The sequence below is a fragment of the Corapipo altera genome, unplaced genomic scaffold, assembly GCF_003945725.1.
Source record: "Corapipo altera isolate COAL_440 unplaced genomic scaffold, ASM394572v1 98, whole genome shotgun sequence".
Classification (NCBI taxonomy): domain Eukaryota; kingdom Metazoa; phylum Chordata; class Aves; order Passeriformes; family Pipridae; genus Corapipo; species Corapipo altera.
Genome location: NW_020884914.1, coordinates 1205277 through 1231393, shown reverse-complemented (window position 1 = coordinate 1231393; position 26117 = coordinate 1205277). Strand labels below are relative to the sequence as shown.

General features: G+C 41.5%; 1 protein-coding gene across 4 annotated transcripts in view; it reads left to right on the top strand.

Annotated features, from left to right (window-relative positions):
• Positions 1-24548, top strand: part of LOC113952608 (multidrug resistance-associated protein 1) — a 50120-nt gene extending 25572 nt beyond the window's left edge. Inside the window, exons 12-32 of one of the 4 annotated variants that reach the window (XM_027654873.1) lie at positions 509-712; positions 3221-3367; positions 3744-3831; positions 4895-4964; positions 5848-5974; positions 7128-7304; positions 8357-8524; positions 8908-9085; positions 11377-11421; positions 13249-13333; positions 14176-14287; positions 15218-15425; positions 15721-16031; positions 16424-16623; positions 17128-17254; positions 17602-17703; positions 18731-18877; positions 20065-20223; positions 21442-21608; positions 22189-22383; positions 23029-24548. In XM_027654873.1, coding sequence (XP_027510674.1) covers positions 509-712; positions 3221-3367; positions 3744-3831; positions 4895-4964; positions 5848-5974; positions 7128-7304; positions 8357-8524; positions 8908-9085; positions 11377-11421; positions 13249-13333; positions 14176-14287; positions 15218-15425; positions 15721-16031; positions 16424-16623; positions 17128-17254; positions 17602-17703; positions 18731-18877; positions 20065-20223; positions 21442-21608; positions 22189-22383; positions 23029-23137 — 3126 coding nt within the window. In that variant the 3' untranslated portion in view covers positions 23138-24548. Of the gene's footprint in view, positions 1-508; positions 713-3220; positions 3368-3743; positions 3832-4894; positions 4965-5847; positions 5975-7127; positions 7305-8356; positions 8525-8907; positions 9086-11376; positions 11422-13248; positions 13334-14148; positions 14288-15217; positions 15426-15720; positions 16032-16423; positions 16624-17127; positions 17255-17601; positions 17704-18730; positions 18878-20064; positions 20224-21441; positions 21609-22188; positions 22384-23028 lie in introns of all 4 variants that reach the window. The other 3 variants (XM_027654872.1, XM_027654875.1, XM_027654874.1) reach the window with 3 other exon arrangements.
• Positions 24549-26117: the final 1569 nt, after the last annotated feature.

Genomic DNA, 26117 nt, shown 5'->3' with positions numbered 1-26117 from the left:
ATGAAGATGAAAACTCTGAAATGTATGATGAATGGCCTGGCTTCTTATGGCTGAATGGAAAGCTTTTTCCCTTAGTGCACCATCAGAAAGCTATGGATAGGGCTGAAGAGGAGGCAAAATGCAGTTTGGTCTAAGGTTAGATAAAAACTATGCATCACTAATGCTTGGTTATAGGGGCTTATTTTTTAACTACATATTGTACCTCTGAGGAACCTGAGTCCCAGGGCTCCCTGATGCAGGGTTAATCACACTTAAACCAGTGCCACAGCTGTTTTGATCTTGGTTTGGCTTTTCAGTCGGGTGAAGTATTCTTTTAATTGGTTTAAAACGTCTTGTTAATTCTGCATATTTGTTTGTTCAGATAGTACCTCAGATTTCCTGCTTGGGAAGCTAGTAAGCTTTTGATGATAATGAGGTAAATTTGCCATTGCAAAATACAAAGCTCAGGACTTTGAGGCTCTGCCAAGTATTGTACTCTGTTAATTATTTTTTGCAATGTTGTTTTTAGGTGGCTCAAATGAAGAGCAAAGACAACAGAATTAAGCTGATGAATGAAATTCTCAATGGGATTAAAGTTCTGAAACTTTATGCTTGGGAATTAGCCTTCAGAGAGAAGGTATTAGAGATCAGACAGAAAGAACTTCAAGTCCTAAAAAAATCTGCTTACCTTGCTGCAATGGCAACCTTCACTTGGGTTTGTGCTCCTTTTTTGGTAAGTGAAACAAATCTAGAAGTCTTCTCTCCTTTTTGGGATGGTGCTTTCCAAGGCATTACTTGAGGACTTCTTTTGGTTTTGTGTTTTAATGAGTGGAAGAGTCAGATTGCCCTCTGAAGTGGTGGGGCACTGAACACTTAGGGCTTCACTTCTCTATGAAAAGGCACTACTGTTTTCTTTGAAACTCAGTGACATCTGAGTTAGATGCATTCTAGAAGTTAATGGCTGAAGTATTTGAAAATGCAAACCTCCTCTGCATCCCCTCTATTATTTTTGGTGGAGTACTTGGGGGTACCTAAGGTTAAATGTATGGTCAGAGTTAGAAGGGGTCACTGATGTGCATGATACCCTCCAGGTGGGAGCTGTGGCTGACAGAGTAAAAAATCCCTTATTTCAGCATCTTTGAGAGCAGCTGGTCCTAACATAAGAGTCCTTGATCAAATGGGGACATGGTGTGCCAGGAGTACCTCTGGCCAGGGTTCTCTCATCATCTGTTTTAAGAACAATATGGGCAGGTAAAGCCATTGCATAGCTTGGGATTGCTTCAAATTCCTATTTAAAAAAAAAGAAATCATTGATATGCGAAACATCCCTACTGTGTTTGTGGTTAGCTTACATTTCAGCTAATAAAAGGGAGAGAAGGGTGAGATCACATCAAAATTGCTTCAGACCCTATTAGAACAAGGGGCCATTGCTCTTGTCTGCAGAAGCAAATAAAAGCCATGACTACATTAGGATAAAATATGTGCTGTTCCAGTTGAAGGTGTTTAAGTGTACTTTCCAGTCTCAGATTCCTTCCCTGCAAACATTTTTAGTGTTTACATTATGTTTTGGGCATGATGAAAGGCAGAGAAGCACTGCCCTGGGTAGGAAGCATCAACTGCATTCTTAAGTGAATGCTTTTCTAAAAGAAGTCTAAGATGATTTTAATATAAATACATTATTAAATGAAATTTCTAAATAAAACTCTGCAGGTGGACTCCTTAATGCTGTTCTGTGGAGTCTGTTAGATTCTCCTAAAGTGTAGCTCTGTTCCAGCACACATTGTGGCAGTGATCCTGCTCTGCAGGGGGTTTTGACACTGGGGCACGATCAGACACAAGGCTGTTGTTCAGCATCTCATTTCTTGGATTTTTGTTTTTTTCATATGTTCTTCTGAACTTCTGATTAAAGAATTGTTGCGAGTACCTACTTGAAAGCACTTTTTGACATTGAAAACTTTTATATCCTGTACTGTTTCTCCTGTTTCCATGGCCAGGGCTCTTTTAATAATGCTGTCAGGAAACTATTTATTTGCAGTACCTCCCCTGCTGCTGTGTGTGCTGATAAGGGTGTATTTCAGCCTAATTGTCGGTAACACAAGAGTGCAGGCATGCTGTGTGTGAGGTTATTCTTTGGACCCTTTCTTGTTTTTGATCTGCACTGGAGGGCTTTCTCCCTGGGATGTGGTTGTCCAAACTGAGGACTGTACAAACAAGCTACTGTACCAGGCACAGCTGAGTCAGCCGCTGCACCAAGAACAATACATGTCTTCACAGCAGTCACCTCGCAGTGAGCAGAAGTACTCATGTCTTCAGTGGATGCTGTGCTTAGATGAGAGGGCTCCTTAAGTGGAGGGCTAATTGTTTCAAGTCTTTTAGGAGGGGGGGTGCCAAAGGTTTGTCTGCCTTGATTTCTTTCTTGTTTTAATTGGCAGTCTTTTGGAAACAGTTTCTGGATCTTGTGATATACTGAGGTGTGAGTGGGGCTACCATGGAAAAAAAAGCTATGAAGGGAATAGATCTGAAAGTGAACATCTAGTTTTACTTCAGAATGTTACTATAATTTATTCAACATATTTTAAAAAAGATAAGTATATAGGTTTTTGGAATTATAGCTTATGACTGATAATAACAGTGGTTCGATGTAATTTTTTGCTCAGCATGAAACTTAATTCACAACAGAAAAGCTTAATTACTATAAGGCTTCATGTTTGTAATGCAGTTTCAGGTTTCCTGGAAAACAGTCTGTCCATGATAAAGTGAGCTGTATTTGGAAATCTAGGGTTGTGGTAGTCTCTACAAAATACAAAACATGTTAGCATCGGGGTGTTTCTAACTTTTCTGTCTATAAATGTTACTGATCCAGTATCTGGTACTACAAGGAGTGCCTTAAAACTGAAACAGAGCAGGAAGAAAGACCAGTGATCGTTTCTCTCCTTCCTTTCTCCTGCAGTGTGACCACAAATAGCCTGGGATATTTGTGGTTTCACCCTTGCTATGTGAAGGAAGTTAGCACTTAGCACTTAACAGTTTTCCAAGGGGAGCCATCAACTTCTTTTTACAACAATAGATTTAAATCAAATGTTTGTTTTGCAAAAACTGTTATCAGGAATGAAGAAGTTACCTGAACATTCCTCTTTCTTTGATTTGTAGTCCTCTGATTGCAGTTGTCAGACTGTGTACTCCTGATTTGGTGGCTTTCAGACATGTTACCCCAACTGTAACCTTTGCCCTTTGTTTTCAGGTTGCCTTGTCCACGTTTTCTGTGTACGTCACCATAAACAAGAACAACATCTTGGATGCTCAGAAGGCGTTTGTTTCTCTGGCATTATTCAACATCCTCAGGTTTCCACTGAACATGCTTCCTATGGTTATCAGCAACATAGTGGAAGTAAGACTTCAGTCATTAACAGGTGTTTCTGTGCAGAAGTAGGCCCTGGGTGGAAAGATTATATTCCCATGCTTAGAGAATGTCCATTGGTGAAATTCAGCCACCTCAGAAAGAAAGCTTTGCAGTTCCTGTGTTAAGTGCAGTGCAAGCAAAATTATCAATCCTGGTTGTGGCGGATGGATGTTCCTGAAATCAGTCATGGTTCTTGTGGTTTGGGAAGTGTGAGCTTGATGACTGTCCAAGCAACTATGCAGTGGATTTAAGGAGGGATTAGGAGTGCGTAATAATGTGTAATGTATATGTGGTGCAAAATAATGAGCTCTTAAATGTAATGAGCAGACTATATATGATAGTTTTATATCCCTTTTCCATGCAGGCCAGTGTCTCCTTGAAGCGCCTTAGGGTGTTCCTGTCTCATGAAGAGTTAGATCCAGACAGCATAATCAGGGGTCCCACGACAGAGGGTGAGCTTCTTTGCCTGCTGAAAATCAGTGTGTACAGGTTTTGGGTGGTTTCTTTTGATTTCTATAGAAAATTTACTGCATTTTTGGAAGATTTCACTGATATATTTTAGACAGCAGAGAAGGGAGTTTGTAAAAGGAAAATTGTATAAAGGTTCTACTTCCATCTCGGATAGTTTCTTCCCTCTCCACAATTCCTGTGTCCAAAGCAAAACTTGACTTTAGCTGTGTCAGTAATTTCTAAATAAATTTTGTTACTTCCTCTTTACAAAGCCACTGTACCACTCCCTCTCAGGCAGTTAATGAGCTCTGTATCATTTTAGTCACTTGGCTTTCTGGTAAGAAGTCATCTGCTGTATTTTTTTTTTTCCCTCTTCATCTTTCTTTTGAGAATATCCCCTCCCCTTTCTCAGCTGATAGCCATGAATAAATTGCTTGCAAATCTTTAGTGTGAGGTTTGGGGTTGTTTTTTTTGTCCATAATGGGTTGTACTTGCACACCTATGCAAATATTTAGCTAGACCAGTATTAATTGCATACTTGGTTGAATTAGAAGTGTTATATTTTGAGTTGTTGCTGTAAAAAACTACAGATGCCACTTCCATGTGACATTTCACTGAGCAGTATTTTTGGTCAAAGGTATTTTATTTGGTAGTTTGATTTATTTGGCCTATCATTCTTGTAGTAACTTGGCTTGACATGGTAAATGGGCAGTTTAGCTGATGCTTCCATTAAAACACAAGTCAGATGGAGGCTGCTGGTTTCTTGAACTGACATAGCAGTGCTGGATAAAGGAGGATGCAGCTGAATTAGTTGCTATCTCTGTGTGGTTGACATTCATGTACCTCCTGGTTACTGAATAACTGTAACCTTGGAACCTCTGCTGTCTTACTAGATCCAGTAAAAGCAGAACACAAATTTTTTACTAAGCAGTGAGTTGTTGTTCTTCTGGAAAAGCAGCTTTATACCTCTGCCTATGCATATTTAGGTTGACTTCTGTGGCATGATCCAGAGCATGTATGCACCTTTCATTGGTACTTTTATAAATATGAGTTTTCTGTTTGCAGCTGAAGGATGCATTGTTGTAAAGAATGCAACATTTAGCTGGTCCAAAACTGATTCTCCTTTGCTGAACAGGTAAGAATTGGTACCCTTCATTCCACCCCATAAATTGCTGCATCATAAATGATCTATATTTGAATTATAAAATACATATGGAGAAGAGTTTGTTGCCTTAAAGAAATAAAACAAATGATATCTCTTCTATATATTTTTTTTTAAATTGAGCCTTCATAAACTGGAGAGATTTATGGTGTGTTGCATGCCTGGAATATGTAAAGGGGAGTAACAAGAGGTGTAATGGGAGAGGAGAAAACTGCAAGGGATTTCAAGGTCTTGCTGTTTGCTGCAGATGGGGTGAGCTCCATCTAGAGAATGCAGCCAGGTCAGCCCCTTGGAATCATCCCTGGTCCCTCATGTTTGCCTGATTCCTCAGTCTCCCTTTCACAATCTGATTCTCGCTGAACTGTAGCCATTCTTGATTCCCGTGCTGCAGAAAACCAGTGGTGAACCTTGCACATGGTATGACTAACAAAGTAACTGGGCTGATGCAGCTACAAGCCCTGTGTTCCATGTGCCCTGTTCCCTTCCTTAACTTTGGCTGCTCTTTCTTGGGACTTAAATAGCATATTCCTTGGGAAGCATCCATTTGTATTTACGTTTGTGTTCACAGAGCATTTCAGAGAAATATTGGCAAGGTGAACTCTCAGTGCTTTTTTTCTTACTTTTTTCTTCCTCTTTTTACTAATTACATATTTTAACGCTATGTTCTAAGTATAAGAAGAACTGGGTGCTTTCTGAATAAGAGGTTTGCATTTTCAAACAGTTACAGTTTGGTTCTGTGTCAGTATTTGCAGTGAGTGTTCACGTTGCATCTGGTTTTATATGGGCAATTCAATTGACTGTTTAACTACTGGGATGTGCCAGCAAGCAAGGCTGAATTATGTGCACTTTATTTCAGCATTAATTTCACTGTTCCTGAAGGCTCCTTGGTGGCTGTTGTTGGTCAGGTTGGCTGTGGAAAGTCTTCACTGCTGTCTGCATTACTGGGGGAGATGGACAAGAAGGAAGGCTACGTGGTTGTCAAGGTGTGATATGTCTGAAGAATTGTTCAGCTGTTTGTGCGTGTTGCCAGAGGGGTTCTATCTAGATTTCTGAGAGGTGTGAAGGGGGAAAGAGACAGCCTTTCAAATGAATGCACTTTTTAGCCTGATTTCCTGGCAAGCCATGTATGTGCCTTAGCCTGCACTTTGTATAATTGCCTGTTAAGCCTGGACCCAACAACATCCAAATCTGTGGTTTCAGATTTAGACAAATAGAACAATGAAGGTTTCTAAGATAAGTATTCTGGTGAGTCTCGTTGCCAGCTGGGTGTGAGTTGAGGAAACCCTATTTTACTCCAGCCTGAGGAACAGCAGCATTGGGTCATACCTTCTTAGACATCAGAGAATTACAAGGAGAGAGGGTGCACCCAGATACCCAAACATGGGAAAAGCTGCTGTTGCAGTTTGCACTTTCCTAGACATCAGAGTTGCACAGAGCTCCCAGAGGAAAAATGACCTGGAAGTAGATAAATAAATAAGTGAAAAGTCCTTGGTTTGTATTTTGCTGCTGCTGTAATGTTTTGCTCTTAAAATAATTTTCTTTCCATACAAATGTATTGCAAACTGTAGGTTTGGTGACCTCCAGAATTGCTGGGGAAAAACAAAGTAGGTGAGATTTGAATCACTAACTATAGTGGAGAAAAAGAAGGCAGAAATACTTTGCATTATCTCAATCTCTTTCTTTGAAGTGACCTTTATATGAAAACAACTTCCTGTGCTTTCTGCAGAAATCTCTTGGCAGGGTGCATTTGTTAAACACTTGCATTCCAGATTAAATTGTTTTATGAAGAACGTAATTTATAACTATATGAAAGAACTAATGACTTTTGACATTCAGTAATTTGTACAAACATTGTCTAAACAAATGTTTCCTCCAGGTTTATGTTAATCCTATTTTGTTTGAAGTCCTTTATTTTCTACCAATGCACTTTGTTACGTTCCCTTACAGAGAGGATTATAAAACTAACATTTTGGAGGAGGTGGTAGCCCAAGAACTACTTTGTACAGTTTTGAAATGACCGTAGGCAATTTGTGAGGTGATTAGCACTGCCTGCCTCGCAAAGCCGTGCTGTGCTTTGACTCTGTGTGCAGACTCTTAGTCTAAAGTACTAAATAAGGAACTTTATTTTTCTTGCAGGGGTCTGTAGCCTACGTTCCTCAGCAAGCCTGGGTCCAAAATGCAACTCTGGAAGATAACATTATCTTTGGAAGGGAGATGAATGAGAGCCGGTACAAGCGTGTGATTGAGGCCTGTGCTCTGCTGCCTGATATAGAGATTCTTCCTTCAGGAGACAAAACAGAAATAGGAGAAAAGGTATTTGAATACCCGCTCTACCATAACAGTGCTACTGCTTGTAGTTAAGGCTGTAGGACTTTCATTCTGCTTTATCTCTAAGTCGTATTGAATTAAAACATTCAGAGTAGAAATCCTCTGGAATAAGAGGCAGATGGTACAGTGTATTTTCCACATCTTTAAGCCTCAAATGGGAGGAAACCAGTCCTCAATTACAAATGCAAAAGCATCTTACAATGACAGTTTTTAGTTGTCTCTAAGTTGCCATGGTGGTAGAGCAGAGAAATGTATAATAACAGCAAGAGAAGAATCTTCTGAACACTTCAGCTTCCTTAAGAACAAGCAATCATTCCCTCCAACACCAACCCCTCCCAAAAAATCCAAAACACAAACGCAAAAACAACCACCATCCCAAAACTGGCCCTTGGTTGCAAAAGTATGTGTGGTGTGGGATTTGGAAAGTTACAGTGCTGTGCTATGGAAGCAGGACCGGGTGTCCCCTTCCCGCGACCATGACAGAGCATGTGTATGTGGCTGCTGGACATTCTGCTCAGCTGGGGCTCTCCTGAAGTCTGGGATATGTACTTTCCCTGCTGACTAGTTAGAGGTGGATATAGCTCTCAGCTATACAAATAACTGACAGCCCCAGATTCACCAAAGGGGGCAGCTTTATCTTCCTTATTGGTCAGCAGGCCAGCCAGGCTGCAGAGTGTGGACAGAGTTTGTTCATTAAATCATAGGCAGCAGTGCAGAAATACAGCTGAGAAGAAAGGTAGCTCCTCAATGTACAAAGGTAGGTTGGTCAGGGTTAATTGCTTTACAAGACTAGCAACACTTTTTTGGCTAACCCTTCCCTGACAGTGAGAACATAATATATGTGCTTCCTTCCAAGAGGATTTTGACTGATTGCTTATGCTATTGTGGTAGGGAAATTATTTGTGGAGATCTGTTTCATACAATGCTGAAATTCTTCTGATTTGAATAAACCACCTATGACTTGTGTCTTTCATAAGCTGTAGCAAGACATCTCTTTTCAGCTGTAAATAAAGGATCCTATTTTCTTGTTTCCCCAGGGTGTGAATTTGTCTGGAGGACAGAAACAGCGAGTCAGTCTTGCTCGGGCAGTTTACTGTAATGCAGATGTGTATTTGCTTGATGATCCTTTATCAGCTGTTGATGCTCATGTTGGGAAACATATTTTTGAAAAAGTTATTGGACCAAAAGGAATCCTGAAAAATAAAGTATGTCATAATGAATACTAGTCTCTAGAGAATGCTTTTTCTTTTTCTTGACTGAGTTTAAATGATTCCAAGTTTGTTAAGTTGCATATTCAGGCTTTTGTTTTTAACATCTGAAAAATGAAAGGATGCTTCTATGATTTTGAGAGGAGTTTTATAAAACACTAAGATTTTTATAATGAAAGGTGCTCTAGTTTCTGTAATTCAAAATTATTCAATGGAAAAATCAGGACAAGGACAGCATTTTTTCTTAAAAATGGCACATCCCTGTCCCTTGTTATTACTGTGTTTATAAACATAATTCAAGCAGTAAGAGCAGTAGTTCAACCATGGTATTTACTAATTTGAGATGTTTGAAAATTTTTTTTTTTTCTTTTGCTATTTAGACTCGGCTTTTGGTAACCCATGCAATCAACTATCTGCCTCAAATGGATACAATTCTGGTAATGACTGATGGAGAAATCTCTGAGATGGGCTCCTACCAGGAGCTGCTGGAGCAAGATGGGGCTTTTGCTGAGTTTCTTCGTACATATGCTAATACTGAACAAAGCATGGAGAACAGTGGTAAGCTTATCTTGGGATAAGTTGATGTCTGTCATGTTAGAGGAAAAATAGTAGTAGTGGAAGGGAAGTTAAATTACCTTGTGATTACCTATAGGTAGAGGTGCTTATATCTTTAAGGGCATTCAAGGTTGTGAGATTAAACACACATTCTTTCTTAAAATTTAGCAAAATGTGTAACAGATCTGTAGTAAAATCCCTCTCAGTGAAAAAAACAGATGTTTATGAGACTGCATAAAGGCCAGCTGGGGTTTATACACTCTTCCTGTCTCTGTTAGGATGTGTCTTCTTTATGCACATTATTCCTTTGGGGACAGGGAGGAGGAAGCAACAGCTCAATTTTCTAGCTGATGTCCTTGACTCCTGCTTCTGCTTCACAAAACAGCTGCACTGATAGAGGAATATACTTCAGATTATTTTTTTTTAAATCTGCAGACAGTTGCAGTATTGGATTTTAATAAGGGAACTCAGGCTCTTGCCTCCAGCCTGTTTTCTTCAGTGGCTCACCTACGGTGATTTCCTGATGCTCCTCCATATGCTCATGCTGAGAAGTCTGAGGGGTGTGTGCACTGTGCTGGCTGGGGTTAAGTTGTTGACATTGCTTGAGGCCTGTTTGGTAGCAAATGTCTTCAGCCCTAGTGCTTAAGAGCAGACTCTCCAGAGCAAGGAAGGGACTGAGCCTGCTTTTTGCTTCATCTTCCATTCGAAAAAACATTGATTCCCTCCCATTCCCTAGAGGGAAAACACAGGCAGTTCATGGTGTATTCCTTGTGTGCCCGTCACAGACAAAACTGAAATGCTGCATTTTGCTGCACTGATGCAGCTGTAAAGTGTTCAAGATGTGTTGAATGGCTGCCTTTGGCAAGGGGCTGCACCTGATACTCATCTCAGAGTTCCTTTTGCGAGGGCTGTGATGATCTGTCTTGTGTTGCCAGCTCTGCTATCCAGGCTGGCAACACAAACTGCCCTTGGAGGCTGTGAATGGGCAGAGTTTGTTTCCTGGACGTGCAAGGTGGCATCTTTTTCTGACTCCCTGTCGTGGGGAGTTGGATTTGGGGATGGTCTGTCATCTTGAGTCTGAAGCTCAGGGTGCCCTGCTGTGGGATGGCATTCCTCTTAGAAAGGTCTCTTGGTAGTGTCAGTTGTCACTCTGCAGACTGGGGTGCTGGTTTGGGTGGACATTGTTCACAGCAAGTACTGAGCAGGTGGGGTCTCCCACTGTGAAAACCACTGTGGGAAGAGACTGTGGAAGCATAATCAGGTTAACTTGTGTGTATTTTCTGTAGGTGCTTCTATAACTGCTTTGGGGACAGTCAGACTTGTGGCTTCTTCGGTGTGTGCAATTTTCAGAGACAGATTAACTCTCTGCACTTGCCTAGGCAGTTAGCAAGTTGACTTATACAAAGATTTGCCTCATTTAATAGCCTTGTTCTCCTAATCTTTGTCTCCTCTTTTTCCCAAGTGTGGAAAAGTAAGTTTTGAAGTCCTTTACACTAAACTAAGTTACTTTATTTTTCCATTTAAATACTGAATCTTCTTTTGGAGAGTGAGCCAGTGCTTTATCTTTTGCCATGTTTCTCTGCAGTTGTCTCCTAAAGGGGATTTCTAACTTCATTATGACTCTGGTGATCTGAGGGGATTTTGCTGTATCACAGGGTTGGCCTATTTGCAGCAAGGTTGTTTATCAGTTTTGGTACAGTGATCTTCTGCCAATGGTAAAAAGTGAAAATAGGAGCATTATTTGTCTGATTCACAGGGATAATACTAATATTTATCAAATATGTAAAAGGTCACTATTATTCAGAATCACAGGATCTTGGAGTCAGTCTGAGATAGCTGGAGGGTATCTGCACACCCACTTAAAAAGGGAGACTCCCTTGTGCCTGAAGCTATGTGTTGGCAGTCTGAAAACACTGGATTGGGGCTTTCTGGCTGGAATATGTCTGCTCCTGCAGGGGTGGGAGAGCCTCTCCTCCTACCCAGTCTCTGAGGTTTGGCTGCAATTCTGCTCTCCGTTGCCTTCCAGCCTTTCTCTCCCGTTGGGATTCCTGAGGGTTACCTCTTTCTGTATGCTCTACTGCTGCCTTTCTCATCCTCAGCTTCATGGGGTTTCTTTTGTGTGTGGGAAAACTATGCACGAGGCTTGGGATTAAAAATAGGTCCATTTCAGCAAATTTGATTCTGCCCTGGGCATCTATGGTTTTGTGGTTTAGGTTATTCTTCTTGAATGCATTGTTGTAAAGATTGAAAATGGTTGAGTGTGTTCTGGAGAAGTTAATTATGTGTGCTTTTAGAGTCAGATCTTTCATTAGAAGGAACGATGCAACCTCTGGAAACAGGTAACTGCTCTTTTGCCATGTGGCTTTATATCAGTGCTTATGCTGGAGTAATATGAGTAGTTGCAGTTTATTTACAAGAGATTGAGTCATTATTAGAAGAATTTTATCTGCACAATAGAAGTTATATGCATGGTTTGCATGGTACTTGTTTGTGTGAGCTACAGCAGTTGGTGTGGCAACTTGTAGGTAACTCAAGCAGCAGTTCTTTATCTCAAACGCTTCCATGAGGAAGCTTTAAATAAAATTTAAAGTACACCGTGGACCTGGGAGTGTAGTGAGTGTACCCAGGGAGGCATCATTCAGGACTGAGTCCTGAGGGTCCCTTTTGTTCTCATATGTGTGTTCAGTACTTCACAACTGTTCCCTTATATAATTTCTGGACACATTTTTCAACAGAGCCCTCATTAGTGGGCTTATACCCCAAGTGCATATGCCAGATTTACTGTTGCAGTCTTGAGCATTTTTTGTTCTCAAGAGCTAAATGCAGTATAAGCAAGAAATCTTTGTAGCCTACAACATAAAATCAAATGTAAGAGCTGTTAGGGGAGGGAGGTTTATTTGTGGTTTTGTTTTCTTCATGTGGGTTTGGAATTTCAGTGATGTTCTAAAGCAATATGATGCTGGAATGCTTGCTGGTTTTCATATGGGAACCTTTCAAAACAAATGCTGTCAAATGCTTAAAATAACCAGTCCCATCTTGGTTTGCTCATATCAGTAAGAACTAAATAATTGAACTTTTCACTTTTTCACACTTTCTGCTGTTTTTATGCTTAAGATCATGCTGAACAATTTAACTTTGGGTTTTTAGGGTAATGAACCAATATTCAGTTTGCAGACAGGAGGGAACAGCTCTATGTTCAAGCAGTCCACACGTACTATTTTATGGATATATTTTGCTTTACTGTAAGAACATGAAAATTTCAGACTCTAGATCTCCACAATTCTTCCTAAATATCTTTTGAATAGATGCAGATGGGTGTCTTTGTTTGCATAAATGATGCATACACCCTTTAAAATGCAAAATTCTGTGTTACAAATTCCAAATTAAATTTCATACATGAAAATAAAGTTCCATTTACTTGACAGGTAATTTTTTAGGAGTCAGTTGTTTGGTTTTTATGAGGAAAATTATAACTTAACCTGAACTGAGAAGTTTTACTTGTGGTGCTGTATAACACTGATTTAAATGGCTCTAAATTTAAGCTGACAGGTTTTATGAAGTTTTTTGGGCAATTGTTTTGTGTGTACTGCATCTTGGTACAGGGGGGATGTTGTGGGATAACAATTCATGGAAAGATCTCTTGCTTAAATTAATCTGATTCCTATAGTTGCCTAAAACACCAGGCTTTTGCACATTTCTTCCTGCTTAACTTTGCACATGCCTGCTGTTCTTACAACTTTGCTCCATCATTTACTAGAATGTCTTCTCATTGCAGTTTAAATTGAAAATAATTTGTAATTAACTGTGTAAAAGATGTGCTTTGCAACAGAGTGGTTGGAGTGTTGGGGTTTTTTCCATGGAGTGAGTCACATGTGACTTGGTATTGCATGCTTTAACATAAAGTATGTCCTCATAATTATATTACATTATTATTACTGACCTACATTTAGTAGAAAAAAAAAATGTTCCCTGTCTTGGCAGTGAATCCTGTTGGGGGTAGAACTAAACTTATTCGTTCACCTGGTCAATTTTCTGTTAGTGTCTGTAAACACCTGTGTTCCCTGCTTTGTTTGCACATCAGGACTGCATCAGTCGTTTAGGCTGGAAATAAAATCCCTGTGTCTCTTTGTTGTACCATTTTCATGTTTACTTTTTCATCCCCTCAGATACAAATAGTCCATCTACAAAAGAAGGAAAGCCTGTAGAAAATGGAGTCCTTGTGAATGAAGCCCCTGGAAAGTTAATGCATAGGTGTGTATTCTTTTTATTTTTCTTTTCCCCTTCTCCCCCTTTTTTTCAATCCTGTTACTCAGATGTGGATAAAGAGTAATTTATGTTTATGGTATTTGTTAGAGGAAAATATATCATGCTGGATCCAACAGCCTGAGAAAGAAGCTTGTGTTGCAAGATATACCGTGGGTTTGGCTTGCATAAAAGGGAGAGTATTTTATTGGCTAGTCCAGCTTTGTACATGTTCCCAAAGCTTCTGCATTTGACTGCTGTCAGATGGGATGAAGTGCTAAGTGGACCTTTAGTCTGACCTAATACAACTGCTACTATGCTTACAATTCCTCTGATTATACCTTTCCAAAATCATGTCATAGGCTTTGCCTTATTCTTACGGTGCTCTGGAGACAGTGTATTTCTGGAAGCTAATGAGTGCCTGGGAGTAAAATTGCCTGTTTTGATGTGAGTGGGGGAACATTTTATTGCACTCCAGCAGCTGCAATGTATATGATGACAGGGTTTGTAAAGGCTGGTGGTGTTGGTCACAAAGCATTTTTCTTTCTGGAGTTTGATTGTGCAACCAGCACTTCTTTATGTGGCTTGTTGTGTTACTTGTGTCTGAACATGGGGCACTTGGGGACTGAATGCCATCAGGGAGGGTTAGGAGAGTGCACTTTGAGAGGAAGAGGGAAGTACTCATGGCCCCATGATGGCTGGTGAGGAGATCTCCATAGGAATGTAAACCACTGACTTGGAGCTGTGGACTGTCAAAGCCTATTTATGAAGTAAACACCTGTCCTATTTCAAGCTAAAACTGAAAAATAAATGTCTGCTAACAGGCAACTGAGTAACTCTTCAACATACAGCAGAGAGACTGGGAAGTCCCAGCAGCAGAGCAGCACAGCAGAGCTGCAGAAGCCACTTGCTGAAAAGAATTCCTGGAAACTGATGGAGGCCGACACAGCGAAGACTGGGAGGGTAAGGTCTCCAGTCCCCGCTTCCTGGGCCCTCTTTCAGTTTTGGAAAAATCCCTTTTAGAAGAAAATAGCTTCTGAAGGCCATGTAACTGGCGTGAGAAAGGGCTGAGGGAATTCTTGAACTTGCTGCTTGTTGTGTAATACTTCATGGAAGTGTTGCTGTGCCCTCTGCTCCCAAACCTGAGCCCCGTGCTTGCCTGCAGAAAGAATGTCGACACCAAACCTTTTGTGTAAGATGATGGGCCTGACCACATCAAAGTTTAAAAGAAGAAACGAAAACCTTGCAGCTGTTTCTTGGAGAGAGGTTGTGACAAATTAGGTGACCTAATGAAATCTGCCCTTCAGTATAGGGAGCTGGAATCGACTCAGATGAATTTAAGCCAAGTTTCCACTGTAGACACAAGTATCTAATCCCAGGATACCCAGGGCTTTTTAAGAAACCTGAGACTGAGCTTCCTGGGAAAATGGCAGTTACCCCTCCTAGCAATGTTGCTTGAATGCAAGTTGGTATTGCTTGTTGTTGGTTAAACATAGATCACAGGATACAAGCCATGTGGAGCAAGGGTTGGTTTAAAGGCTTTATAATCTTGTGGTGCAGAGAGCCAAAAACTGGAACTCCTCAGTGAAGTTTTTGGCTGTGCTACTGATGCTCTGTGTTACTTCAGGCAACTCTCTCCCTACTCCTCCCTTCCCTCGGATGACAACGAAAGATGATGTGTGCCTGCCCTGAGGGGATGTTGGATTTGACGTGTCTCCATCAAATGTTTTGCAGCATATGTTCCCAAGCAGTGGCTCTCCAGAGTGCAACTCTGTGTTTTCATGGCCTGATGCAGGGATACTGACTTTAAATAGGCATTGGAGAAGGGGGAGTTGCTGGGTTTGAAACTTAATCTGCAAAATGAGTATTTCTTTTTTTCCCTTCTGTCTTCAGGTAAAGGCATCGGTGTACTGGGACTACATGAAAGCAATTGGACTCTTTATGTCTTTCTTGAGCATTTTCCTCTTCCTGTGTAATCATATAGCCTCCTTGGCTTCCAACTACTGGCTAAGTTTATGGACAGATGATCCTGTTATCAATGGGACACAGCAGTACACAGATGTCAGACTGGGAGTATATGGAGCACTGGGAATTTCTCAAGGTTTGTTTGGTCTTACCTACTTTAAGATTTGGTGATTCATAGCAAAGCGTTCAAATATTACACAAATTTTTGTAATGGAGAAGCAACTTCTTCCAGGACAGGAATGTGATGTTTTCACTGTTGTTTTTTTTTTTCTTTTAAGCTGCTTGACATATTTACAGGGTCTTCCTGTAGTGAACCCTAGTTCCTTGGCTGATTAGTTGTACTAGAGACATGCTAATGGTAAATGATGACAAAATTAGGAAATGTTTTGTGTGAGAGGTGGCAACAGTTAAAAGTAAGTCTTCTTTTCTAGGTATTGCTGTGTTTGGCTACTCAATGGTCGTGTCAATAGGGGGAATATTTGCATCACGACACCTACACCATAACTTGCTGCACAATGTCCTCAGGTCTCCAATGAGTTTCTTTGAACGTACACCAAGTGGAAATCTAGTGAACCGTTTTTCTAAGGAGATAGATACCATTGACTCCACCATTCCACCAATCATCAAAATGTTCATGGGCTCAATGTTTAATGTGATTGGGGCTTGTATCGTCATTCTGCTGGCCACACCTCTAGCTGCTGTCATTATTCCACCTCTGGGACTTGCCTACTTGTTTGTGCAGGTAAGGGGTGTTACCTGGGGGAACCAAGACCAGCAGTCACTCGTCTTGTTATTTAAGAGAGTTCTTACTCTGCTCTAGAAAGGATTGTAATATGCTGGGTTTGAGTCATTATGGTATGTGTGTGTTTTATACTGTTGAACTAAACTTGCTGAGAAGAGAAAGAGCAGAAAATGGCTATTGCATGAGGTAGTTTGACTGGCAGTTGTTTAAAGACAACATTGTGTATGTAATGGTGTTTTTAGGCCTAAAAGTGTTGGAGAAGGTGTGTATTTCCACATGTAAGTTGAATCTCTGTAAGTAACAGCCCAGGTGGCAGAGAACTGTCTTACGATTCCCCTTGTCTTTTCAGACACAGTCTGATGTAACCATGGTTCTCATACTTTGAATTGCAGAGATTTTATGTGGCCACATCTCGGCAGCTCAAGCGCCTCGAGTCTGTCAGTCGTTCTCCCGTGTATTCTCACTTCAATGAGACCCTGCTGGGAGTCAGTGTCATTCGAGCCTTTGAGGAGCAGAAACGTTTCATAAAGCAGAATGACATGAAAGTGGATGAAAATCAGAAAGCTTATTATCCAAGCATTGTTGCAAACAGGTAACAGTGGGTCTGAAATATTGAAGGGCTGTTATCTGGGAAGGACATGGTTCTGCTGGCTGTGCTCCTGAGCAATCACAGCTCTTGCCATACTTGTCCAGGGTAGGGAAGCCTGTGGGGGTATATTGGTTTCACAGGTGTTTTGCTTAAACTTCTGTGATAAAATGGAGATTACTAATTCTGAATCTCTCTTCTTTCTGAGAGTTTCTGCCTTACTTCTGACTTATATTCTTTTAAAAATTTTGATTAATTGATCCCAATGTTAGTTCAGAAATCAGTTGCGGTTGAGACTGGAATTCATGCACCTGAAAGATTTATTAATTTTGGGTGCAGCTAGGTTCAGATGGTGCTGAAGCAGAACCTCAGTTCCTGTGTCACTAGTAGGATGCACATGCCATGTTAATGGTCTTCTAAAAAACATGTGTGACAGAACATCGATTGCACATCGGTAATTTTCTGTGGGTGAACTCCTGGAAAGATGCATTCTGTTTTTCTGCCTGGCAGGTGGCTGGCTGTCCGTCTGGAGTATGTGGGGAACTTTATTGTCCTCTTTGCAGCATTGTTTGCAGTGATTGCACGCAACAAACTCAGCGCGGGACTGGTTGGCCTCTCGGTATCCTACTCACTGCAGGTAGTTTTAAGTTTCTTGGGAAAAAAAAACACCTCTGATTTGTAAGACTGCATCAAAAAGCCAGAACCTTGATATGGCTTTGGATGGAAAATTAATATAAGGAACGTAGAAAGAGAATAATAACTACAAATAGTATCTGAGAAGGTACTGGAAAGTTCCTTCTGTGCCTTCCCCGTGTGAGGGGATGCAGCATCTTGACTCTTCTCCTTTCCAGCAGTGATTAGCCAAGATCTTGTCTGTGTTTATGATTCCATGAACTTGCAGTGCTTTGGTTGTTCCATGTCTTTTATTTATTGCAGGTAACATATTTAGTGTAAACTGCCCCTAGACTTCTTTCCTTCTTGCAGATTACAGCGTATTTGAACTGGCTGGTTCGCATGTCATCTGAGGTGGAAACCAACATTGTTGCTGTTGAAAGAGTCAAAGAATATACTGAAATGGAGAAGGAGGTACAATGAGTTGTCTACCACACCTGTAGAAGTCAATGCCCTGTTCTGAGGTCTCACCTGCTGTCTGGCTGAATGGGTTGGAGGTTGGGCCTGTGCTCTGAGCTGAGGGGGGACACAGAGCTCAGTGCTGTCACCTGCTTGGGACAGGCTGGATCTCAGCAGGCAGTTCCTGTGGATGCTTCTGATGTGTATCCACTGATATTTACACAATGCTATTTAGGAAATGTGCTGTTCTGGCCTAGGACTAAACAGTGGGGCTGAACAAACAATTTGGTTTCCTAAGTCTCTTAACTATTTTTTTTTTTCATTTGTGTTTCTCTTTTTACTCTCATAGGGGGAGTAAAGAGGTTTAATTTTTTTGTTTTGATTCAGATAACAAAACTACTCATTTAATCTGCAGTTGTTCCCCTTACAGAACAGAGTTCCCTGGGGCTTCTCTTTGCCATGCCTGTCACTTGAACCTGACTTGAGTCACTGTTTTTGAAGCCAAATGTTATGAGGACCCTTCCTAGAATTTTTTCTTAGGTTCTGGTAGCAGACCAGTGTTTAGACATTTAAAAGCCTTTTTATTTGGCACTGGCAGTGAATGCAGTGGGGTGTGTTCTCTCCTTTCCCACCTCTGTTGGAGGCTGAGGCAGCAGCTGTTTACCAACTTATTAATCATTTGGTACTTATGTCTCAGTTAAACTGCTTCTAGCTGTAAGTGTGGCTTCCCCAGTGGTTTCCTTGCCGTGGTGGGGGTGTACAGGCAGGCTCTCTCAATGCCTGCTGCCTGCATGATTCTGCCATTTCAGAATTCAGCAGGAAAGTTTATCCAGCAACTGGGACTTTGGTGATAGCCAAGCCCTTGCCTACACAGACCAGCTAATCTGTCTTGAGGCAACTCTTTCCCTGTCTTCTCATCGCCATCACAGTTCCTTTTGCAAATTACGCACTGAGAAGGATTTTTCTTCACTGCATTCTTTGAGTCCTCTCAGCCCATTTGGTTGAAGCAGGAGCTGATCAGGTGTTCCTGTGGTTCTTTCAGGCCGAGTGGAGTATCGAACAAACCGCCCCAGCGAGTACCTGGCCCGAGGAAGGGAAGATTGAGTTTCGAGGTTATGGTTTACGTTACTGCGAAGGCTTGGATTTGGTTCTGAAAAACATAAATGTTACCATAAATGGGGGTGAAAAGGTAATGACTGAGTGTTACAGCTTATAAATCTGCATGCATGAGCCAAAGAAAGGGCTAAACCAATTCTGTAATGTGTCTGGGGTCCTTAAGAACTGGAAAAGCTACTGTAGAATCAACCTTGCTGTAACTTCAGCTGTCATGGGCTCTCAGCCTTTTCAAGGTGTGTCCTGTATCGTGGATAAAGATACACTTATGTGGGGCTGCCAAGTATCATTTGGCCTGGTTTCATTGGAAGGTGAGGTTTATACTGTCTTCCCTCCCCTTCCCAGGAAATTTGTTTGCTGTAATCAAAGAGGAGTAAGTTGTAGAAGAGGTTAAGTTAATTATAATCTCAATACAATAGGCTACAGTGGGGGGAAGCCTGATCTAGTGAAGCAGAAGTTGCAAGATGTGAGACTCTACAGGGAAAAATGGGACTTCAGAGCAGAATCTCTGGGTCTGGCCAAACTGCTGCTGATCTGTGTGTTTCTCCTACTGTTTCCTCACCTGTGTGCTCACAAATTTCCCACCCCAGTCCCGTGTGGATTCCTGTGATGTCTGATAATAGTGTGATGTTGCACAGCAGCAGAAAAGGTAGCTGCAAGACAGATCTACTATCTAGCTTCCTTATTTGTGACAGCCAGCTAGGCATTTGTTTTCTCCTCAGTGCACAGTTTCTACCTAGAAATATGGGCAGAATAGTACCTCAAGAGTAGTTAGAATGGGCAGATGGTGAGAGGTGTATCAGCCAACCAAAATAGCAATCTTTTATATTTTTAAAAAAGAAAAGAATTGCTCAAGACTTCAATCTAGCTGGGAAGAAAAACATCCAGTGTGAAACTGAGTGCTTTTGGTATGATTTTGCTATAAATTCCAACAAGATAAATGTGACATTTAAGTCAGCAGTCATAACTATGAAGCGTGAACCAAATGAAGGATTATGGAAACCTTGACTTGCTTTACATTTCTAGAAAAACTCAAAACTTCTGTGATTGGATTGCAAACCTTGAGACAGCTTTTTGTTCTTGTTTTTTTCATATCTAGTGATTTTTCTTCCCCTTTGATCATTCTCTGTTATGCTGGTTTTGTGTGTGGATAGCCCAGCAAACACGACAACCTTCTGCAAATGGGTCAGTTTTGGGTAGAAAGGCTTGGAAAGGCTGTAACGCTTTCCCAGAATAAGTTGTTCCTGTATTTCTTCCCAACAGATTGGAATAGTTGGAAGAACGGGAGCTGGAAAATCCTCCCTCACTTTAGGTTTGTTTCGGATTAATGAAGCAGCTGAAGGAGAAATTATTATTGATGGAATTAATATTGCAAAGATAGGGCTCCATGACCTGCGGTTCAAGATCACCATCATCCCTCAGGTAGGTGCAAAATCCTGCTACTACCAGAACTCCTTGTGTGACAGGGCTGTTTGTGATGTACTGGGGAGAAAACAGTTATTCCTCCTCTGATCTCTGCTATGAAATGGAGACCTTTCAGCTTGCTCTTTCACAGACTTGAAGCCAAGCTTTTTTCCTAGACTGGTTTCAGTGTGCCTGTGCTGGGTAACAAGTAGGAACTTGGTTGTGGCTGAGCTCTGGTGTGGAAGCAAAACCTTGGGCTTTGGACTCAGGGGCTTTGTCAGCACCCCACACCAATCACTGAAATGACAGCTCAGCGTGAGTGGGGGGATGGTCCCAGCTGAACAGCTGACCAGGGTCCCTCAGGGAAATGGGACCAGTGTGTGGTGTGCAGTACCCACAGAAACCTGCACATAACCATCCCAGTCTAGCCCAGCAACTGTGGGTTTGACAGCCCAAAACATTTGGAAATATGGCTTTATATACTGTACTTAGTCTCAAGTCTTTTTGTTCTTACTGTGTAGCCTTTATTGCCTGTCTGATTCAAAGACCATATAATATGATAAGTTACCATTGCAGCATGCTGATAAAAACCAGAGAACTCACTGTAAAAGGTTTTCTGCACCACTTCTTTTGGAAATCTGGAGGGGACTTTGCTTTCTCCTTTTGATCACTCTGCATCAGTCTGACACTACTGGGTCAAAAGTATTTAAGTATTTCCAAAGTAGTATTTCTTCCTATCCAAGAAAAAAAACCCTCATTCATTTCATTGATACTGCAGCTCAGGAATTTTGAAATATTTCCGGATGGTGTAATTCCCTAAGAAGTGGAAAGCTGACGGAAGGTTGAGTGGGAATGGTCTCTTCTTTAACTTAGTAGTCCAGTAAAAAGAAATTGGCTAGGGTTTGTTTGGTGTTTGGTTTTGTGTGGAGGTTTTGTTTGTTTGGTTGGTTGGGTTTTTTTCTGAATTCATGAGTTACTGACTAATGGAAAAGTCTAGACTGCCAGAATCTGTCTGCAGAGGGCAGAGATCAGACTCCAAAGAGGTATAAGGAATAAGACTGAGGGAGAATAACTTGTTCTTATTGGGAAAGAATGAGCCCTCACTCCTAAATGCAGTATATTAGCTTACTTGCAGCTGCATCTGTACATGTTGTTTTTCTTTCATTATCTAAGAAATATTTTTGGAGCACTTGCCATATTCTGTGTACACTGTCAATTGCCTCTGTCTGTGACCAGGATCCAATATTGTTCTCTGGCTCTCTGCGTATGAATCTTGATCCTTTTGACCAACACTCTGATGAAGACATTTGGAGATCTTTGGAATTGGCTCACTTGAAAAATTTTGTGTCATCCCTTCCTGATAAACTGAATCATGAGTGTGCTGAGGGTGGTGAGAACCTCAGGTATGTCAAAGAACTGTGACTGTGAAAATTGCCTGAAGACCCAATGAGAACTGAGAGGAGGGGGTGTGTGCCCTCCCATCTGCAACTAGACTTTCTGTTTCCAGAAACGTTTCAGCTCACCTGGGACAGGATATAGTCAGACCCAGCAAGAGCAGTGCAGTGTGGGGCTCCCTCCAGCCCCGCAGGAGAATTTGGGGAGGGAGTTGGAGAATTCTTAGTGCAAGACCAGTCATTTTAGTAGCAGCAGTTTTTCTAAGAAAGTTGCTTGCTTGCTTTTTGCACCATAAGAGGGATGTATGTGTTCAATCTGTAGAAACCATTTAAAGTCCAGTCCTCAACAGTGCACTGATTTGCTGAATCAGCCTGGTGCAGTTATGGTGAAACCACTTGTAGTGCATTCTCTTACTGCATTGCCAGGACTTGATTTGAGGGCTGTTGCAGTTTCAGATGCTGTTAGATATTCTGCAGGGAAGTAGTAAGACTGACCTTATCTTTAGAACAAGGAATTGCCGGGTTTCAAAACGAATACTGCAAACTTGTTCTGACTTTTTTTCCCCACCCTCCCATCCCATCTGCGTAGTGTGGGACAGCGCCAGCTGGTGTGCCTGGCACGAGCTCTGCTCAGGAAGTCCAAAATCCTGGTTCTGGATGAAGCCACAGCTGCTGTTGATCTTGAAACAGATAAGCTTATACAGTCGACGATAAAGTCTCAATTTGAAGAATGTACTGTATTAACTATAGCACATCGTCTGAACACGATCATGGACTACACGAGGTAAAGTTATACTGGTTTTATCTTGACGAAGGTGTGACTTGCATTGTGCTCTATTTAAATGGGAATCTTTGTGTTCATTTTTAGCCACCTCTCCACAAGGATGCTGCAATCCCTGTTTGGATGGGGGGGGGGGGGTGTGTTTTGGCTCACGGTGCCTGTGCTTGGCCTGTGGGGCTCTTCTCATCCCTCTGTGGCACTGCTGTTGTGCTGTTCCTGCCTAGAAAACCTGGGAAGGGGAGGGAGGCAAGGACATGAGTCTGTTCCTGGGTCTTGCCCTAATTTAGGCAAAGACAGCATAAGGAGTCAAAGGGGCAGATCTTGCCCTCTGAAGTTTATTTGAAATTTCACTATCCATCACTTTTGATTATAGTTCAAACAGCCTCCCCCATGGTCAGCTGCCTTGCTAAGGTGTGGTTGAAGGCTGAGCAGACAGACCATCTGCAGTGAGGTCAGGAAGGACAGTGAGAACCTCAGTCTGTTCATACAGTCAGGACTGTCTACCCTTGCATATAATGGATACCAACAGTCAGTTTCTGTCTGTCTGTAGGATACCCTACACAGTTTCTGTGTCTGTGTTCACTGGCTTTGTGGATCTTCTTCTGACCATTTTTATTTCTTTCCCCCCCGCCCTTGCTTGTTTTACAGAGTTTTAGTCCTGGAGAGAGGAGAAGTGGTGGAGTGTGGAAGCCCAGAGCAGCTCCTTCGGAAAAGAGGCATTTTCTACAGCATGGCCAAAGATTCAGGCTTGGTGTAGCACTTGAACTTGTTGAATTCCTGTGGGGAAGAGGGAGGTGATACATTTGGCGAACTGTAACTTCCCCTGAGCTGGAGTGAACCATACAGCTCAGCTTGAGACATAGTGAAGTTGGCCAGAGTATGGCAATGGAAGTAACATAAAAATGCAATTTTTTCTTTTTTTATTTCTCCTTAGTATTGATTTTAGCCAACTTTAGGAGAAGCACATCCACTGTGCAAAACACTGCAGAGACTTCTAATTTTTGCCTAAAACCTGTCTATAATATTATATGCTAAAATATAAGGTGGAGTGATTCATCAGAGAAGTTCAGAAAAGCTTTTACTTCTCATCTGCTCTTATGTTCTAAAGTTCCCTCCCTCTTTATTTTTGGTTTAAAACATTTTTGCAAATGCTAATTATTTGCTTGTTTGCGGATTCCTCATTTGATGAGCCATCTATTGTGGGATGCACCTGGAACATTTTGTGGCATATAGTACTATAGTCCAAAGATTTTTTTTTTTTTTCCTTGTGAAATAACATGTGTGCCAGATGTTCTCATTATGGCATTTACTGTACATGGTTAATGCTTTATGCATTGTCCTAAAGGTTTCCTGTGTTTACAGCATATAGCAGCAAGTTCTCTATAATGTCGGTAGTGCTGATGTCAAAAAGCACAGTCAACTTCATAGCAGTATTTAAGCATGTCTGGAATGACAATCACTCCAAAACCAAATTGGTGCAGCAGCTGGTGTGTTGCAGTGTGCAGTATCTTACACCCAGTTCACTCAGGAATTCTGACTTGGGTGCCCAATCCTGGTGACACCTGTGGGGACGAGGCTGAGAAGTGAGGATTTGTCTGGGCAGAGGTTGCAGGCTCGGTGTGACATTGATTGTAAAACCCTTGGCTTTGGCAGTTCTGTGCTTTAATTCTGCCACATCAAGGACCATTAGCCTTATATCAAAGAAACATGCCCTTCATGCTGCTGCTGTTGACTCTTAAATTTTGTGGGAAAATGTTCTGTTACAGTTGTTTAAAAAAAATTACTGTTTTTAAAGTTGTGTGTCAGAGGGGTCTAACAATTCAATTAGCAATGGAGTCTGGTTTTCAAGATCCACGTTGTATTTTCATTTTTCTGTGGTAAGAGAAAAGTTACTTTTCTAATGTTCTGATTAGTCTTATTTTAAAGGAAAATGCTGGAAGGCAAACTAAGTCAGATGGACACAAATACTCAGCACTGAGAATGTGGACTTCTGTGATTGATATTGCTGACCTTAATACTAGACAATTGTTGTCCTTAGAGTAAAGCTATTTATTTTTTTGTAAATTATGACTCTCTGAAATTGAATAGACTGAAATTTTCTTTGGTATTTTTTTGTAATGACTATACAAATATTTGCAAAGAACTTCCAGTAAAAACATTGTTTGAAAGAAAACATGATTTGTCATTTCTTGGTTTGTATTTGACAAAGGGTTAGTTTTGTCAGTTCAGGTTTTTGCCTTGAAAATAGAAATTATTGGTCCTGCTTAGACTAATCAGACTGTTTGGCCTGATGTCTGGGGGTTGTCAGGATGGTGGGTAAGAAGCCATGAGTGCACATACCTGTGTGCTGTGGCAGACTGGATCATTTTATGGTTTGCTGAGCAGACCAGGTAATAGTGATGGATCAGAAGAGCAGGAGTCAGTGGTGCTTTGGACCTTTGTCACACTCCTGGTGTCCATGGCCTGTGAATGCCACAGGTCCTGGGCAGCTTGGTGTTAATTTGCTGTGTGGAAATGGAATAAGCAGGGGTTGATTTGGGAGTTTGGAGAGGAGCAGTGGGTTTTAGTTTTTCAAGTCACTGATCTCTTCTGCAGGACTGTGATGGACAGAAGGGTGGAATGATTGGAGCAAGTGTCTTGTAAGGAACAGAGTTCAGAGAGATGGGTCTGTCGGGTGAGGTGTGTAGCTGGTGGTGTTGTACTCTCCTCGCAGAAGAGACCCGGAGGAGGAACCATGAATGCCACTGAGACACCTTTCCTGCTTGGGGACAGTCATCCAGGAACACTCGGTGATCCTTCCCTTCCACCCCATCCTAGGAGAGCCCTGTGAAGGAAATGGTGGAGGGCCACTGGCATTGGATGACCAGGCAGCAGAGCTCCCTGTGCTCTCTCCTTGCCTGTGGAAACCAGTTATCACCAACTCCTTCCTCATGGCAGAGCTGCAGAGAATGTCCAGTGAAGAAATTCAGACAGGATTTCAAATGCCTTTGAACAGCCATGTGGGATTAGTGTACCTTGTTCCTGAGAGGAGGAATCTACAAGAGCTCTGCTGGTTTGGGATGGAATTCAAAGGAAGTTGTGTTGCTAGAGTTTACTTTGGTGGAAACTGATTTCAGATTGGAGGAAATAATGCTTTTTGTTGCACACCGATTAGAAGCCTTAACATACTCATGTGACTCCTTTAAAAACCATGGAACTGCACTGAGGGTCATGGTTGTTTGAAATACAGAGCTTGCAGAATTATGTAACATGTTTGCAGTGGAGCTGTCTGTGTAGAAATGACTTTAACTGCATTTGTGATCTTAAAATGGGTACTCTGAGAAGTGTCACTGAATGTTCTCTGTCCTATTCATGGGTTGTTTGTGATCATTTGGGGAACTGTATGTCTAAAATACTGTATTTTACAGTATAACCTTCTAAACAGTGCAGCAAGGGGTCAGCAGACTGCTACTCGTGTGTGCTTCAGTCTTGTTCTTTCTCAGTGTTATGGTGGTTAATACACATCACTGTTCTCCCTATATTTTATATATTTATACACTTGCTGGCACAAACTGTTCTGCCCTAGCTCTGGAGTAGAGACTCTTTTCTACGTGCCCTAAATATCTGTCAGTGCTTTGTGCTGTTGCTGCATTGATTCATGATCCTGATTCCAAATGTCTGTTCTCATAAAATGATGAGTATCTTATCTGGATGTAACTTGAACAAAAGTGTAATATGCATGATGAGGATCAGTCTGA